The following is an 18,832-nucleotide window of genomic DNA, read 5'->3' as shown; positions in this document are numbered from 1 at the left end:
CATTTTTGGATTAGTCAGAAGCATAAAAGCAAAGCACCGGGGGGGGGAGGGGGGGGGAAGAGAAGATGAGAGAAATCACTGTTGACTGAATAAGAAAGTCAAATATTTTAATGGAGAACCATAAGAATCTCAGAAGGCCACTAATCTTCACTTTGTGACAGAGACAGCAATTTTAATATACTGTAGGTAAAAGCATGTAAAACACTACATAAACATATTAATTTGAATTAATATTCAGAATTAACTACAGACTCTCCCCGAGTTACGTAAACTTGACGTATGCAAATCCAACTTTTTCCATAAGCTAGAAATAGGACTTTTGGGGTTTGATTGGGGGGGGGGGGGGGAGGGAGAGTTAGTCGGGGATACATTTCCGATTTACACAAGATCTGAATTACGCCAAGCGTTCCGTTCGTCAGGGAGCATCTGTACTACACAAATAGGTTTTTTTTGTTTTTTGTTTTTTTAAATCATGTCAGTACTTGTGAAAGGGAGCAAACTAGGCAATCCTGGAGACTAAAGTTCTCAATTTGCCCATAAACCAAGTATCAGTACAAGTTTCCTGAACAGCTTGCCAATATGCCTCAGCTTTGACCTGGTAGGACCATCTCTAGGAATGAGGATGGTTCAGTCTTTCACTTCACTGATAATACTGCCAATAACAGTGCCAATTAAGAGGTGGACTTTTAACCAGGAGAGAGAGAACCAATCTTTTTTCATAATATAGCACAACATTCAACCAATCAAGACCAGTCCTCAGATGTGTCTCAAAGTCTTTTGTTTCAATCCTGAGGCTTCAAATGAGGTTTTGAGTTCCACTTGCATAAAAAAAATCCTCCAAGAATTGACAAAATGTTTATTGATGGCTGTTTGTAGCATCTGAGGATCTAAGCCTATTTCAGTGGGAGTCTGGAAGAGTGAATAAGGAACAGGTTCCATAGAAGACAAATTGTCAAATTAGCCCTAGGGGAGGAGGTTGCAGATACACAGTTTGAGAACACTCTTGCTCTACATATCAGACACACGGCCAGTACAATTCACCCAACAAAGGCAACTGAATGGCTTTCAAATTTGACTACCATTTAAAATTATCAAATTTGACACTGACACAAATGTAAAAACAAAATATGCTTTATCCCATTACCAGTCCTTTGCATCATCCAATTGTCAAATTATATTAATTCCTTTCTCATTACCTACAGAAGAAATTAAGTCAGCCATCACAAGATTTTACTGAATCAGACTGTGTAAAACAGAGTTTGAGAAGTTTTCCAGAAATGTATGAGCTAAAAAAGTAGATCTACTAGCCCAGGGGTAGGCAACCTTTGGCACGGGTGCCGAAGGTGGCACGCGAGCTGATTTTCAGTGGCACTCACAGTGCCTGGGTCCTGGCCACTGGTCTGGGTGGCTCTACATTTTATTTAATTTTAAATTAAGCTTCTTAAAACATTTTAAAAACCTTATTTACTTTACAGACAGTTTAATTATATATTATAGACTTATAGAAAGAGACCTAAGAACGTTAAAATGTATTACTAGCAAGCGAAACCTTAAATTAGAGTGAATGAACACCACTTCTGAAAGGTTGCCGACCCCTGTACTAGCCAGATATAGCTACAAAGGATGGGAGTGGGGCAGGCTTTGCTGGTGAAGTCCAGAGGCAAATCCTTGGTGAGAAATTCAGCCCATCCTGCAACCAACACCTACTGGGAAGTATGCTGAAATTTCTTCCAAGATGTCTCAGGATCTTGGTTGGGGGAAACTTCTATCAGCTTCTGGCTACTTCATGTGATAAAGCTTAGCTCCACATCCCTCTAGAATTGTTCCTCTTTCTGGAAGATACAGCCTCCTAAAGAGTAGGATCAAATCTCCACTATTTTACCCCTCTTAGGCTTTCTGGACTGCAGGAAAGTCTCTGTTATTCTACCACACTCCCACTTCGCCCACCTCCCTCCAAAACTGTGAATAATTACAGTGCCCGCCCGTTAGCTTTCATAATCAGTGGCAGTATGAAGTTAATATGATTTGACCAATTCATTGCTGCCCAAATGATTCTCAACAGCAATAGTTTTACTGCCCAAAAACTTGTTAATCTCATTTGGGTTGTGCTGCTTCACAATGCTGCAAGTAAAAGTAGACACACAGGATCTGTGTCTGAAAACTCCAGTATAGGAACACTACAACGGTTTACAATTCACATTTCGTTGTCACAGCCATGAAGGATGGAAACTTATTTTAAAAAAAGAAAAAAGTTTATGGATTGCAAAAATGGATGGCTTAAGTGCCCACGTTTGTGTCACTACTAAGGCATTTTTGCAAACCCTGGTGTAAAAAGTCAGACTTATTCATGCGTCAGATAAATATGGGGGGAGGGATAGCTCAGTGGTTTGAGCATTGGCCGATAAATGAGGGAAAAAAGATGGAGCAGGTAAGAAACATGCTTGGAACTATAAGTCAAGATAGAAGATTAGAGTCCTTTACTAGACTATGTAGAACTAGATATGCAATTTAGCTTCTTTGGGCAAAATTCTATGTTGATTTACAATCCATAAAATCCCAATAGTGCCAAAGCAGCAAAGAATCCTGTGGCACCTTATAGACTAACAGACGTTTTGCAGCATGAGCTTTCGTGGGTGAATACCCACTTCTTCAGATGCAAGCTTACCCACGAAAGCTCATGCTGCAAAACGTCTGTTAGTCTATAAGGTGCCACAGGATTCTTTGCTGCTTCTACAGAACCAGACTAACACGGCTACCCCTCTGATACTTGACACAATAGTGCCAATTGCATTGTATTTGGTGTGAATCAAGCCAGAACTTGGTCCTCTGTAACTCAGTATCCAAATTTGTAAAATTAAGATATTATTTACCTACCTCACAAGTTTTCTGAGTATTAGTTACCATTTATAAAGTGCTTGGAAGATGCAAGTGTGCTATGTAAGTATTACATCTTAAATGCAACATACTGGACATACCAAGATACAAGAAACCTCTCACAGATCAGCAGGCACATGCTCATGCAAACCTGCGTACAAGTTTGTTCATTCAGGATGTTTTTCTCAAAATGCTGATGTGTACACCCTGGGCAGGGCTCACTACAGCTACTGAGCATGAGGGCAAGATCTTCCTCAAAGAAACAGCATCAGTTCAGTGCGTGAGGGCCGCAGCCGCCTCCATACACAACCATACAGTCCTATTTTCAAGCACAAATGGGACCCGACTGAGTTTCGGGGGCAGCTGAAACGTGCCGCAGGCTGGGATGTGTCGAGGCAGGCTGAAGCGTAGCAGCAGAAGAGCGGGCTATTGTTTCCCCTGCCAAGAGCTAACCCTGCAGAGGCTGAGCAGGTGCTGGGCACTGCGCCCTTCAAGCGGAGGAGGATGTCTGGCTCGCGGGGATTTGGGCAGCTCTCCGTGGGCTCCCGCAAGCAAAACTGCCGCCTCAGCCCGCCTCGTCCCATCCGCTGGAGGTAGGGGGTGTCGCACCCCAGCAACGCCGCTAAAGAGGTATGGGGCGCAGTTCAGGCAGGTCCCGAAGCGACGAGCCACCCCCCTCCCGCAAGAGGCGGAGGGGAAGCTGCAGGCCTCAAAAGTGCCCGCCAGCCACCTGCCCAGCCGCCGGTCCCAACCCCCTGCCCGGCCCCTCACCAAAGCCCTTGATGAGCTCAGTGAAGACGCCCGGGTCGCTCTCCATCAGGCACCACTCTCCGGCGCTGCCTCCTCCCGACATGGTGGCGGTTCGCAGGCTCCCGCTGAGCAGCCGCTGCCACCAGCCGCCGGCTGAGGCTCTCTGCCCGCCCCCACGCACGCCGCCGCCGCCGCCGCTTCCTTCCCAGCAGGCTCCGCGGCCCACACTGGCATCTCTATGGTGAAGTGGGGGCGCGCTCGGCCCGGACGGAACACGAGAGGCGAGAGCACATCCGGGAACCTACCAGCGGTCACGGGCGAGGCCTCAGCCTATCCGCTGAGGGGATCCGGGCCCTACGCGGCTGTGCCTGACGGGAGCGCGCCATCCGGGTCCTTGGAGAGTGGCCTGACGGGAGGCGCGGCGGAGAACTTTGTCCGGGTCCCAGTGTTCCTCCCTGTCCTGCCGAAGCGGGGAACTACCTCCGCGGTCGCTGGCCCCGGGGGTAGGATAGGCGGGGCGGTTCCATCCGGGGCCTCGGAGCCTGGTCACCGTGGGAAGGAAGAGCGGCTCCATCCGGGTCTTAGCGATGCTGTCCTGACAGGAATCCTACCAGGGCGGGGCGGAGTTCGAGGGAAATCAGCTGCCTGAGGAGAAACAGAGCCGGCCGCAGCCAGACTGCGGAGCCAGCACCTCCTGCTGCGCCCAGCGGCCCGGTCCCCGGCTCACGCGCGCAGGTAGGGCCAGGCCCCGCTTGAGCAACAGCAGCCGCTGTCTCCACCGAGCGTCCTGTGCTGCGCCACAGCCCCGCGCCGTAGGCAAGGCCTCCCTTGGGGAGGGCCGCTGGGCAGCGGCCTCGCCATACACCTCTCGCACCCGCTTAAGGATCGCCCCTCCCGGCGGCCTTGCCTCAGCAGGAGGCGCCGAGAGCCGCCCGTCTGCTTAAGGCTGGGTGTGGAGCCTTTCTGCGGCCGGAGGCCTCTTCTGCCTTCGCCACTCCCTGGTGAGGCGAGGCCCGGGAGCTGCCCTGGGAAGCAGGAGTAGGCGCTGGCGTGGAGCGTTTCGCGCGCTGCTGATATTCCCAATTTGGGAGGGCGAGGGCGGGTGAACGGCCGGTGTTAGTGGGTTGGCAGAGCAGCTCTCCGCGGGAAGGGGCGCCTAGTAAACCCCCAGGACAGGTGCCCGAGATCCCTTCTATAAGGGAAGGGTAGAAAAAACCACAGAGGGGTGAGGCGCACACAGCGCGCAGGGCACCGGTGTTCGTGCTCCAGGTGTTCTGGGATAGTGGTGTTTGTTTCTTGTAACCTTTTTTGTTAAGATGCCTCAAAAAGTTATACAAGGGGTTGAAAGCAAGGGGTCGGCATAACCCTGTGAAGAATGGTTTCCTGGTGAAAATGAAATCACATCTGTAAAATGGAAATGGGAGTCTGCACGTGAAAAATGCTATATATTAGCCAGAAATTAATATTATCAAACCCCATTTCCTTATCGAAGGTTCTGTGCCAATCTTCCTTTAGACAGTGACCATACTATTTTTCATATGAACTTAGGAATTGCTTTATTTAACTAAACCAGTGGTCTCCATGTGACAACAGCTGTTAGCAGATGTGCAAGAACTATGAAGTGAGCAACTATAAAACAAATTAACAGGAAATTTCTTATTAATCCCTTCAGTTAGAGAGGTAGGCTTATGTCCTGAAGCATTTCTCTAAAGCTGTGGGGTTTTTTTGAGTACTTTAAAAAAATAATTTTATCTAATTTGACATTGAATATATTCTCAGTATTTATATAAATATCTAATCCTTTTTGGAATTTTGAATCCTTCTAGGCTGCTGGCTTCTATATTAGTATTAGTATTTTTAAAAAGACTGCAGATGAATAGAGTTCTTTACAGAACAGAAAAAGATATAGTCTTAAATGGCTTACAAATATAAATACTACAGATCATTGTAGATTTCCAGTAATTGTTTTTATAGTTTAGCCAACATAAAACCAAAGTTTAATTTCAAATTAATTCCTAAGTGCTGCGTTTCATTTGCAATTCAAATACCTGTTAAATGTAGCAATTGTTAAAATTAGGTTGGAATCCATAGTTTTATTACAGCTTTTCTTTAAATGTGCTTTTAATGTAAACCTTCAAAATTTGAATTAATTATGTGACACTAAGCGTTTTAAACCACTTTTGAGTACTTTTAGAGCACAAATAACAAATTCGGTGTAGTTGCAACATACAGCTGTAGTTATTCTGAGACAATTTTTCAGTCATGTGGAAAATGGTGATTCAGAATGTTATGCTTATAAGAAACACAATTTTTTTTAAAGGGGATAAGGCAATATGCCTTTAAGCATTAAAATCAGCATATGCTTTTATTCACACACACACACAGAGTTCTGCAGCTGGATTGTATAGTTACCAGTTTTTAGTGTTGCTTGGTCATTTACGGTGTCCAGCTGAAACTGCACACGAAGGAGGGGAGCTAGACCTTTGTCGAACGCGAAGCTTTGATGCTGATGCAGAACGAACCCAAAGTCCCATGGCAATACACCCTTTTCTTTATAGTAATATGTTTTTATACAAGTGTTTGGACCTTGCTGTGTTACACCCCAGCTGTTAATTACGAGGTAGTTAAGGTTGCTTTTAATTAGAATTACTTGGGTTGTTACAGGGACTATTTGCGTCTGTTTTTATTTTGGTTTTTTGGCTTTATGTTTTATTTTGGTTTTAGGGTGTATGCCTTTGCTTTAGGGTTGTCAATTTGCCATCTGGGTGATTCTGATAATAAAGTATGTGCTTCTCAACTCCTTCCTTGACTATTTAGCCCAGCTGTCTTTTTTTAATTAATTACCATACATTTTTTACTTACATACCAAACAGTAAATAAGGCAATAATTACAGCCATAAAACTTTTATTCATTTAAGAACAATTATTAATACAATTAGTAAAGAATAAACTCAGAACAATTTTATTTTTTTACTAATTTAAAACTAGCAAAATGGAGTATAAAGCAAAATAAACAAAATAGAGTACACTTTACTTAAGACAATTTTCCCCATTAGGGTTTTGGCCAACAAGAACGTTGTACTCTGTACTCCTGAGGGAATTCTGTGCCTAAAAATTATGCACACAATATCTTAACATTCTGCAAATTTTACTTATCAATAAATAACTGTGTGGCTCCAGCATGGCAGTGGGGAGCACAGGCCACTGGCTGCATTGAGGGGGGAGATCACCCTGAAGACCTCACCTCCTCAGTAGAGAGACTTGGCAGTGAGGCTGCAGCTGACCCTGACACTGCAAGGACTGGACCTGCCCCAGAAACATTCTGGGGCCCTGCCTCTCTGTGCCAGGTGCACCAGGTGTGCATGGGCAGGCTCAGCCCAGCAGGATCCTAGTGTGGGGGGAATTCAGATGTGGGGTGAGAGGTTTCTGTGTGGGGCAATCTAGGTGCGGGCAGCTCAATGGGAGATCTGAATGCACACAGGCTCGTTGGGAGGAGGGGGTTCCAGGTGCAGGGGCAATGGTCCTCAGGTTAAATTATGACCAGCCGTTTTATATTTTATTTTTAAATCAAATATATAAAGGAGAGAAAAAGTGTGCAAAATAGCAAGGATGTAGGGAACAAGTCCCACAAGAATTTTGGCTCTAAAGTATTTCTCAAATTCTGCAAGTTTTCTTCATTCAGGAAAAAACAAACCTACTGTCTGTGTCATAAAGCCATTAAAGTTTGTAGTCACATAAAAAAACAACTTTTTTCCATTCTGCACTTTAGAGAGACACACACAATCCTACCTCTTTTTTTTTAAATAATCCAGTATAAAAATAATCCAATAATGGGTAACATTATTTGTACAGCTTGACAATAACCATCAGAATGATTATTGCCCTTTTGTTGTTGTTGCTGCTTATGCTGCTAAAGAGGGGAACTTCAGATCATAATAGAGCAAGTTAATTTGAAGTTCAGAGTTTGGTACTGCTGAACGTTGGATAGTAGAAGGCAGAAAACATTGCAAACGTATAGTCTTGGAATCTGGGAGGACCGAAGATATCACATGGGAGAATTCAGATTTAGGAGTTGGGAGATCAACAGAGAAGAGCTCAAATCAGAAATGATTGACTCAGATTTATATGATACAGCAGTGGATATGAACTTTTCAACTGACGTGATGGATCAGTGTTCATGTCACACTCCCCGTCAGTGCTTGGCCTGGGCCAGGGCAGCTAATGATCCAATCAGCGAACCAAATTGGCTGATGAATCCTCGTCACGTTGTTGCGCATACACTAAGATGAAGTTTATAGAAGATGTTTCTCATGTTGTGCAGTACATGAGTGGCTACCTTGAGTTTGGTAGGCTTGATCTCAAAGATTATCCTTATCTTAAAAAGTGTGAATTTATTTTGAACCACCTTTTTACTTTGTATTTAAGGCCCAAAAGATTACATCAACTTCAAGCTGTTGAGGTAACTGAGCTGTTTCAGAGTTATCCACTGGGTTGCTAGTCAAGCCACAGCTCTAAAGGCAATATAAAAAAATATTTGGCTGATTCCTATTTGAAATATATTGTAGAAACTGAGTCAGGGCTGACCTTGCCCAAGTTAAGAGCGTTCTTAAGAAGATCAGATAAGCAGATTTGTGGGCATGTTGTATTTCATGATTATGTTAATTACCATCTGATTGAAGTCTCTTTTCTAGGAGTTCGTTGATTGAGGCTTTGCAACAGCTAGAATTTGCAGGAGTGAAATACAATCTTGGTTGTTGCATCGAAAACATTTATCTTTATGGCAGATTTGAAGAAGTCAATAGGTCTGGGTCTTCAGAGCCAAAGCTGCAGAAAAACCAAATCTGTAAGCTTGAAGCTAACATTGAACATACAGCTATCAGATTCATCAGGCTACAGTAACTAACACACACATGGTTTCAATGTTTTGACTCCACAGTGGCCTAGTGATTTAAAAAAAAATCCATTATTGCAGTGCACAAATTAGCAATCTGCTAGACCAGGGATTCTCAACCTTTTTCCTACTAAGGGGCCCTCAACATGTTATAAAAATTGGACGGCCCACGTGTGCCACAACAACTGGTTTCAGTAGATTAAAAGCCAGGGCTGGCATTAGAGGGTAGCAAGCAGAGCAGTTGCCCAGGGCCTCACACCACAGGGGTTCCTGTGAAGCTAAGTTGCTCAGGCTTTGGCTTCAGCCCAGGGAGGAAGGGCTTGGGATTCGGCTTTCTGCTCTGGGCCCCAATGAGTCTAACGCTGGCCCTGCTCTCTGGTTTATTTTGGCAGACCCCTTGAAACCTGCTTGCAGCCCCCCAGGGGACTTCAGACCACTGGTTGAGAACCACTGTGCTAGACCACTTTATAGAGATATTGAGTAAAAAGGAGTGAGGGAGAGAGCCCTACATCAGTTATACCTCTAAAATTACACTTTATTACTATAAAAATATAACAATGAGACAGTGCTGCATATGACTATGGCTATGATTTAATCATGAGTATATTTAGTAAAAGTCACGGACAGGTCACAGGCAAAAAACAAAAAATCATGGCCCCATGACCTGTCCCTGACTTTTACTAAAAATACTCAAGATTGAATGGGGGGCGGGGAACGGGATGACTGCAGAGGGAAAGCTGGGGCCCACTGTGGGGGAGGAACCGCAGCTGGGAGGGGAAGCCCCGGGGTGCCCGCGGCCGGGAGGGGGGAGCCCTGGGTCCAGCTGCATTGGCAACTGCTTGGGTGGTCCCCGGGGCCGCCAGAGCAGCAGCCAGTAACCCTGGCTGCGAGACCGCCCAAGCGGCTGGCTGCAGAGATGCTCTAGCGCAGCGACTGGTGTGACTGTCCCCAGGGCTGCCTGAGCAGCTGCTTGGGTGACCCTGGAGTCAGCTACACTGGATGCTGCAGAAGTCATGGAGGTCACAGGAAGTCACAGAATCTGTGACTTCCGCACCTTCCGCAGCAGACACGGAACCCTACATATGACATATGACAACTCTTTTTACCACCAGGCTATTTTCCTTTCAGGATATATGGCTCTTGGTGGATATAATGCTTTTGTCTGACAGCACTGTTGTAATGGAATGTACATTTTCCACTGTAAATTTAATTAAAACAAGCCATGCAAGTATATGCAGCAGAGCACCAACTCCAAGGATTTGATGCAGGTGCAAGTGAATGGCTCAAAGATAGATAGTTTCCATTATCAACAGGCTGTTCTCTGTTGAAATAAAGGTTCAACTAGAATAAAACACAGTTTTGAATACAAAGGCAGAGTGTATTCAGTAGCAACAGCAAGCTGTTTTAGTGGAGATTTAGACTAATTCTATTCTCTAGAATCCAGATCTTGATTTCAAACTAGATGGGCATTATCCATAATATTGTTAAGCTATTGGAATGAATTTAAAATAAATGATTAAATAGTCTATTCTGACTTGTGGTCTCAGACTGTTGGGGGCTGTGACATTTATTTTATATTACAATGAAAACAAAACCGAGCATTTAAGAGCAAGAGAAATAGGTGCACTGAAAACGAGAACTAGAATAAGAAGTTGGCCTACTAGCTGAAGCAAGAAAAAGCAGAATATAGTAGAAATGCCTCTAGATAATCACAGAAGCAACAATATTTCTCCTTAATTTGAGAAAATGCGACCATACCCTGAACATTTGGATGACCATGTTTTCTTCTCAGACAATTCAAATTTAAATCTTAGCAGTCCATGGACAAGTGACAAGAATTTTTTCCCCTCAGCCTAATTGGACAGTGATAGTTGTGAGGGGTTGGAGCGCTTGGGAAGCCACCTGATGTGCTGAGATATCAGAGTCTACTTGTTCTGCAGCATAGGCCCCCTTTAACCTTGTGACATTGCACTCTATATGATTTTATGAAAATATGCTAATGAGTGAATATAATGTAACTGGAATATGCTTCATGCAAAAGGTCTCCTGTAAGGTATCATTACAAATCTTATAATGTACTGTGTGTTCATCCTATTTGTATGAATGTATCATTCTTATATCTGAAACTAGAAATATGAAATATAACTTTGAGATCTTATTGTAATGTTGCAAAGTGTGGGCCATTAATGGTGGCTTGGAATTTTGATGGCTCCAATTGACCAGGACAACTGACTGTAGATGGCTCTGTTTACTTGTAAGTCTTCCTGTATATCTGCATGCTGGCAAGTGGGTAATGAAGTCTTACAGTGCCATGTGATCATATCACCTGAACTGGAATCCATCTTTAACCTGGTGCTTTTCCATTTAGAAGGAGGGGCGGGAACCCAGAGAGGGACAAAGGATTCCTGCCTTGTGTAAAAGATATATAAGTGAGCGGAACAGAACAAAGGGGGCTGCAGTCATGAGAAATCCCCTGTACCAGGGGAAAGGATTGGGCCCGAGCTAGGAAGGTGTCCAGTCTGTAAAAGAAGCTTATTGAAACATCTCTGAGGGTCAGATTTTATCTCTATTCAGCTTTCTTACTGTATTAGGCTTAGAGTTGCATTTTTTATTTTATTTTGCTCAGTAATTCACTTTGTTCTGTCTGTTATTACTTGGAACCACTTAAATCCTACTTTTTGTATTTAATAAAATCATGTTTTACTTATTAATTAACCCAGAGTATGCATTAATACCTGGGGGGGGACAGCTGTATATACCTCTCTATCAGTGTTATAGAGGGCGAACAATTTATGAGTTTACTCTGTGTAAGCTTTATACAGGGTAAAATGGATTTATTTGGATCCCATTGGAAGCTGAGTGTTGGAGACAGGAACACTTCTTACGCTGTTTTCAGTTAAGCCTATTTGTGTGATGAATTAATAAAGAATGCATGAATGTGAAGCAACAATGATTTTATTGCCTCTGCAGGTGGTGATGGAAGGGGGGAGGGGAGGGTGTTTAGCTTACAGGGAAGTAGAATGAACCAAAGGGGGTGGGGGGGGGGTGTTCATCAAGGAGAAACAAACAGAACTTTCACACCATAGCCTGGACAGTCATGAAACTGGTTTTCAAAGCTTCTCTGATGCACAGCACATTCTGCTGTGCTCTTCTAACTGCCCTGGTGTCTGGCTGCGTGTAATGTAATAAATGGAGATATACCAATCTCCTAGCACTGGAAGGGACCTTGAAAAGTCATCAAGTCCAGCCCCCTGCCTTCACTAGCAGGACCAAGTATTGATTAGTGCCCCCCTCAAGGATTGAACTCACAACCCTGGGTTTAGCAGGCCAATGCTCAAACCACTGAGCTATCCCTCCCCTCCCGTAATCAGTGGCCAGGCGATTTGCCTCGACCTCCCATCCCGCCAGAAACGTCTTCCCCCTTACTCTCACAGATATTGTGGAGCGCACAGCAAGCAGTAACAACACTGGGAATATTGGTTTCGCTGAAGTCTATCCAAGTCAATAAACTGTGCCAGCGCACTTTTAAACGTGCAAATGCACATTCTACCACCATTCTGCACTTGCTTAGCCTATAGGTGACTAGGCTACGTGTGTATGGCTTCATGAGCCATGGCATTAAGGGGTAGGCTGGGTCCCCAAGGATAACTATAGGCATTTCAACATCCCCAATGGTTATTTTCTGGTCTGGGAAGAAAGTCCCTTCCTGTAGCTTTTGAAACAGACCGGAGTTCCTGAAGATGCGTGCATCATGTACCTTTCCCGGCCATCCCACGTTGATGTTGGTGAAACGTCCCTTGTGATCCACCAGTGCTTGCAGCAACATTGAAAAGTACCCCTTTCGCTTTATGTACTCACTGGCTTGGTGCTCCGGTGCCAAGATAGAGATATGGGTTCCATCTATCGCCCCACCATAGTTAGGAAAGCCCATTGCAGAAAAGCCATCCACTAAAACCCATATGTTTCCCAGAGTCACTACCCTTGATAGCAGATCTTTTATTGCGTGGGCTACTTGGATCACAGCAGCCTCCACAGTAGATTTGCCCACTCCAAATTGATGCCCGACTGACCAGTAGCTGTCTGGCGTTGCAAGCTTCCACAGGGTTATCGCCATTTGCTTCTCAAGCGTGAGGGCTGCTCTCATCTTGGTATTCTGGCACTTCAGGGCAGGGGAAAGCAAGTCACAGAGTTCCATGAAAGTGCCCTTATGCATGCGAAAGTTTCACAGTCACTGGGAATCGTCCCAGACCTGGAACACTATGCAGTCCCACCAGTCTGTGCTTGTTTCCCGGGCCCAGAATTGGCATTCTACAGCATGAACCTGCCCCATTAACACCATGATGTGCACATTGCCAGGGCCCATACTTTGCGAGAAGTCTATGTCCATGTCTATGTCCTCATCAGTCTCGTGAGCGCTGCGTCGCCTCCTTGCCTGGTTTGGCTTTGGCAGGTTCTGGTTCTGCATATACTCCAGGATAACGTGCGTGGTATTTACAGTGCTCATAATTGCCGTGGTGATCTCAGCAGGCTCCATGATCCCAGTGCTATGGCGTCTGGGCTGAAAAAAGGCACGGAACGATTGTCTTCTCTGACGGAGAAAGAGGCAACTGACGACATGGCTTACAGGGAATTACAGTCCACAAAGGGGGTGGCTTTGCGTCAAGGAGAAACACAAACAACTGTCACACACAGAATGGCCCCCTCAAGGATCAAACTCAAAACCCTGGGTTTAGCAGGCCGTTGATTTCACGGAGGGTGGGAGGAAGCAAATGAATACAAAACAAATCGTGACTATTTCTTGTTTTGATCCACTCCATCTATCTTTTACATCTTTAGGGTGGTAGCAGACGGTGCAGTTTGACTGCTAGTCTTTGTCTCCTGGGTGCTCAGCAGAAGGAGTCTGCCCAGGCACCCATGACTGACCTCACCAGGGTTGGTTAAAAGAGCTCCCAGGAATATGATGACGACGGCTACCAATCATAACGCGCCGTCTGTTGTCAAAAGGCAAGGAGTGGCTGCTGTATAGCAATGCAGTCCCACGTCTGCCAGCACCCAGGAGAGTTACAGTGAATCTCAGCTGTGTGGGTTCCATGCTTGCCGTGGTATGGCGTCTACACAGGTAACCCAGGAAAAAAAGGCATGAAATGATTGTCTGCTGTTGCTTTCACGGAGAGAGGGAGGGAGGGAGAGGGGGGCCTGACGACATTTACCCAGAACCACCCGTGACACTGTTTTTGCCCCATCAGGCATTGGGATCTCAACCCAGAATCCCAATGGGCAGCAGAGACTGCAGGAACTGTGGGATAGCTACCCACAGTGTAACTCTCTGGAAGTCGACGCTAGCCTTGGTACTGTAGACACAGTCCGTTGACTTAATGCACTTAGAGCATTTTCTGTGGGGGGACACACAATCGACTGTATAAAAATGATTTCTAAAGAACCGACTTCTATAAATTTGACCTAATTTCGTAGCATAGACATACTCTTAGAGAAGGCTTTAATAGCCTGGCTCAGCAAGACAAGTTCAAGGGGGCCTATGCTGCAGAACAGGTAGACTCAGTGGTATATCAGCACATCAGGTGACTTCCCAAGGGGTCCAACACGTCACAGTACAGAATTACAGAAGTGCAGGTACTTACAACACAGGGTAAAATCACTCCATAGATTTCACACACAGGATTCTGATTCCTGAGAGTCACAATCTGTTGCACATCCCACTTGTATTATTACTGAGATGTTCAGGTTAGTGTTCTATACCAAAATCTTTTTACACGTGGAAGAAAACCTTTGTAATTTGTTAATTGACTAAATTAATCTCTTGTGTAACACTTGACTTTAAAGATTAATGTAGCCCAGTATTTTGAAAGTATGATGTAACTATAGCTGCAATTTGGCAAAGCATACTACTTCATACATGTTGGAATATCATGTGTTTCAGATATCAAAACACTTTTTGTTGCATATATACCTTAGATGCAGCCCTTTTAGCTAACACTTATTTTCAGGGTATCTGGCGTGTCTCCGAAGTCAGTGTGTGTTTTAAAATTAGAGTCTGGCTGCAAGCAGTTTTTGAACAGAGAGCTGTTGACCTTTAAAAAAAAGTTGCACATACTTGCTTTAAAAATCACAGTGAGAAATACTTCTTGGAAATTTTATTTGAAAATAAAAGATTAATAAAATTAACATTCCTAATCCAGTTGCTGGCACCTCACTGCTTGTCAAAAAAAATGTGTATCTAGCAGAGTAGGGATACAACGAGACAACTAATCTTTAACTCTTTCCCTTGTAATTCCTGGATAGGGTGTGTATATCTCATCACATATAGGGGAGTAGAATACTGACTCTCTTCAATCTCTGAGATGTCAAAGTAGGAATAGAATTAATAACTAAAAATGTTGATTATGTTTTTAATTAAAATGCTTTTAAACAGTAATAGAGTTTAACACCTATAAAAATGTGTGAGCTAGTCATGATCAGTGACCGCAGGATGTGACAGTGCCTCATCTTTTTTACTCCTAAAAGAATAGGTCTGTGATCTTCTGTACTTAAAATTGATGCAGCGAAGTACTTTCCAGAGAAGCTAATGTACTTAGTCTTTTCTGTTGCTCCTTTTACTCCCTAGTAATCTAGAAGATCATCTGACACTCAAAGGATTGTTCTTTCTGATACTTAATAGCCCAAGACATAAAAACATGCAAAGTCTATATCTTCAAATTTCCACTTAGGTCTTCTAATTTCCAGCTTATGTTTCACTTGTTATGATGTATGAGTCTTTCTTTTGGCTACACTACAACTGGATTTTTACTTCTCAAAAAATAACTTTTTACCTTTTAACCATATACATTTTGTGGCCTTGCGTCTTATTTTGGATAGGAATAAGAATATGGTATACCTACAGATTATATTGTGTTTAGTTCTCTGTCTAACAGTGTAAACAAGACCTGAAAGGTTTGGGATGTGTTTTGTTTCTCTTTCTCTCTTTGCTTGTGAGCTTTCTAAGGTCTCATATAAAAGGACAAGTGTGTTTGAATCTTTATTAATGATGGCATTTTTCTTCATTATTTTTCAGGTGTTTCATTTAAATAGATGATAACCAAAACAAACAAAATACAAAAAGTTTTTTTTGTTTGTTTTAAAGTCTAGGACTCTCTTGCGTTCTGAGTTGCTCAGGTCTCTTACCTTTATCAAATGCAGTGTTGTCATTCAGCCCTCCAGAAAAAAATGGGGGGGAAAGATCTGATAAATTTTAATTTAAAAAAAATCTTTATAATAATTTTTATAACATCAGACAGAGCACAAACACCATCTTTCCCTTGGCAGGTCACCTTTAACTAGCCTGTATGCTGGTTCTAAGGAATTTAAGTTTTCATCTTTGGGATTAAGGCTCTTCCTAATTAGCTTGAATTTAAAAAATTCCCCTTCATAAAGTTTAGTATCATTTTGCTAGTCTTAGGTACAACCTGTCCCACAGATTTTCAGGACCTAACTTCCCTGGAAGACTTACCTGCGTGGAGAACTAGTAAAATGCTGACATCACTCAGAATTTTTAGTTGGACTGCTTATGACTTTTTTTTTTTTAATCAACACTTACTTATCTTCAGTGACTAACATTTTAGATAAAGGATGTATTTAAATATTGAGTACCTCTACCCCTTCAATTAAGCTGTTAGGGCTAACAATACAAATGCTTTGAGACCACCAGCAAATTGAGAGGAAATTAAAACCAAACTTGATATCCCTGCTTAAAGCAAACCTTTTCACAACTTATTTATATGTTATAGCAAAGCCAAAAAGGGCATAAACCCAATTTTTAAATATATTATTTGAAGATGCTCTTTAATAACTTAAGCATTTATTGGTCTATGTTATTGCTGTTCTGGAGTATGTTTAATATAAATCTAGAAGAGGCAAGGGGAGAAGGCATTAGATATAATGTACTCATTTGGCTACAGATGTAAGAGGAGGAAATGTTACGAGCCAAAAAATCCAACATAGTTCAACGTTTATTTGTAGTAAAGTTGAACTCTCTTTTTTAACAGGCTTCCTGAAACTGTAAGCAATGGATGAAGACGCAAACCAAATGCAGCCCTTGAATGAGAAGCAGGTGCCGAACTCTGAAGGTGGATATGTATGGCAGGTCACCGATATGAATCGACTCCACCGTTTCTTATGTTTTGGTTCAGAAGGTGGTACATACTACATCAATGAGCAGAAACTTGGCTTTGAAAATGCTGAAGTTTTAATAAGACTGATTGAAGATGGTAAAGGTTGTGATGTGGTACAGGAAATAAAGACATTCAGCCTGGAAGGAAGGGCAGCAAAACAGGAGCCCATGCTTTTTGCTCTTGCAATTTGTTCACAGTGCTCTGATGCAAAAACGAAACAAGCAGCATTTAAGGCTGTTTCTGAAGTCTGCCGCATACCAACTCATCTGTTTACTTTCATCCAGTTTAAAAAGGATCTGAAGGAGGGCATGAAGTGTGGCATGTGGGGCCGTGCCCTTAGAAAAGCTGTTGCAGACTGGTACAATGGAAAGAATGGCCTGGCGGTTGCTTTAGCAGTTACAAAATATAAACAAAGAAATGGTTGGTCTCATAAAGATCTGCTGAGGTTGTCCCACCTAAAACCTGCCAGTGAAGGTAACAGTAATGTTTTATTGACCTTGAGACTGGAGTAGTTAAGAAAATATGTTATATCAGATACTACATTAAGCCTTTCATTTCTAGCATATGTCTGTCCTGGAAGTCTAAAGGTCCTGATGGTGTAGTGGTCTCTCAGCATCCATGTATCCTTCAGGTTAAACTTTAGAAATAAAACAAAAGCTGATAGCTAGAAAACATGGTCAGTTTATCTTGACTCTTTAAGAATAAATGTGGTCTTTCATTATTTTGTGTGACTGCTGTCAAGAGATGGCTGAATAATTCTTACAAATCATTCAGTTGATTTTTTTCCCCATCAGTTGGCAAATACATTTATTTTTTCATTATTCAACCAGATCTGTTGTTTCCTCATTATTTTTGACCTTTGGTCACAGTTTTATGTTTCTCCTCAAATATAATCTATTTTTATATGTTAAAAAATGCAGATTACTTCAAAATGTTTTAATGTTTTGTAGCGTGTTGGGGTAACTGAAATATTTATACATAGATTGACAGTCATCTTTTCATTGTATGTTCTGACTAGTTTTATCCCCTTATTTTTCACAAGGCTGTGCTTGCTGGGGCATTGGGTAGGGGACAAAACATTGTAAAGAAGACGACTTGTATTAAGTTTCAGCCTTCCAAAGGGAGATGATACAGTAAATAAAATAAATCTTGGAAAGTATTCTGAATTGTGCATCCTAATGTATTTGACTGTAGTGTTCTAACTTAGACCCACTCTACTGATAGCTGGCTAGCAGTTCTGGGAATGAAACCATAGTTAAAAGCATCCTTCTAACCAACTCTCCTGCCAGACTTACTAAACTCTCTGATAGCTGGGTCATAATCCTGAATGGAAAATATTTTTGTCTTTCAATAGGACTCGCTGTAGTTACTAAGTATATCACTAAGGGGTGGAAGGAAGTCCAAGAGGCATATAAAGACAAGGAATTTTCTTCTGAAACTGAAAAATTGTTAAAATATCTGGAGGCTGTGGAGAAAGTGAAACGTACGAAAGATGAACTGGAAGTTATTCATTTGATAGAAGAGTATAAGCTAGTTAGGGAGCATCTCCAGACAAACCATTTGAAATCTAAAGAGGTGGGTATGTGTATGTAAATATTAACGTCTTGCATCAAATAACTAATGCCCTTTTAAAATTCGTTGTCTTTTTTTATCTTGACAATTTTGGATTGCTGAAAATATATTTTTATCCAAATGGAACTCTTAAAAAAAAAAAAAAAAAAAAAAAAAGCTTTAAGTCGTTAATTCAACATGATGAAGCTCTCTGTATAATTTTGACATTTTAAAGTACATTGTTTACATATTTTGCTTGATGTTTTGTGTATACACCAGACAGAGTCTCTCATCAAATTAAAATGTTGTCTCCCCCCATATACTACTGTAACAGGTGTGGAAGGCATTGTTGCAGGAGATGCCCATTACAGCAATGTTGAGGAATCTAGGAAAGATGACTGCAAATTCAGTACTTGAACCAGCAAGCCCAGAAGTAGCAATAGTGTGTGAAAGACTGAGAAATGAGAAACTGTTAAAAAAGGTAAGAACTGTTTTCACTACTCAGGGTATGTCTACACTACAAGACTATTTCGAATCAACTTAATTCGAATTTGTGGAATCGACCTTATGAAGTCGAAGTTGTGTATCCACACTAAATACA

The 18,832-nt window shown here is 42.6% G+C and overlaps 2 protein-coding genes across 3 annotated transcripts in view; one reads left to right on the top strand and one right to left on the bottom strand.

The window, feature by feature from the left end:
- The window catches only part of UCHL5 (ubiquitin C-terminal hydrolase L5), a 30,093-nt gene extending 26,102 nt beyond the window's left edge, over nucleotides 1-3,991 (bottom strand). Inside the window, exon 1 of one of the 2 annotated variants that reach the window (XM_045026655.1) lies at nucleotides 3,930-3,991. Coding sequence is in view for 1 of the 2 variants with exons in the window: in XM_045026653.1 (XP_044882588.1) it covers nucleotides 3,646-3,727 (82 nt within the window). In the remaining variant the exon portion in view is untranslated. Of the gene's footprint in view, nucleotides 1-3,645; nucleotides 3,859-3,929 lie in introns of those variants that run through there. The other variant, XM_045026653.1, reaches the window with a different exon arrangement.
- RO60 (Ro60, Y RNA binding protein) overlaps nucleotides 3,925-18,832 on the top strand; it is a 35,458-nt gene continuing 20,550 nt past the window's right edge. Inside the window, exons 1-4 of the mRNA XM_045026652.1 lie at nucleotides 3,925-4,359; nucleotides 16,555-17,154; nucleotides 18,035-18,255; nucleotides 18,566-18,712. Coding sequence (XP_044882587.1) covers nucleotides 16,575-17,154; nucleotides 18,035-18,255; nucleotides 18,566-18,712 — 948 coding nt within the window. The 5' untranslated portion in view covers nucleotides 3,925-4,359; nucleotides 16,555-16,574. The remainder of the gene's footprint in view (nucleotides 4,360-16,554; nucleotides 17,155-18,034; nucleotides 18,256-18,565; nucleotides 18,713-18,832) is intronic.

The sequence above is a fragment of the Mauremys mutica genome, chromosome 8 (assembly GCF_020497125.1).
Source record: "Mauremys mutica isolate MM-2020 ecotype Southern chromosome 8, ASM2049712v1, whole genome shotgun sequence".
Classification (NCBI taxonomy): Eukaryota; Metazoa; Chordata; order Testudines; family Geoemydidae; genus Mauremys; species Mauremys mutica.
This window is presented reverse-complemented; position numbering and strand designations above follow the sequence as displayed.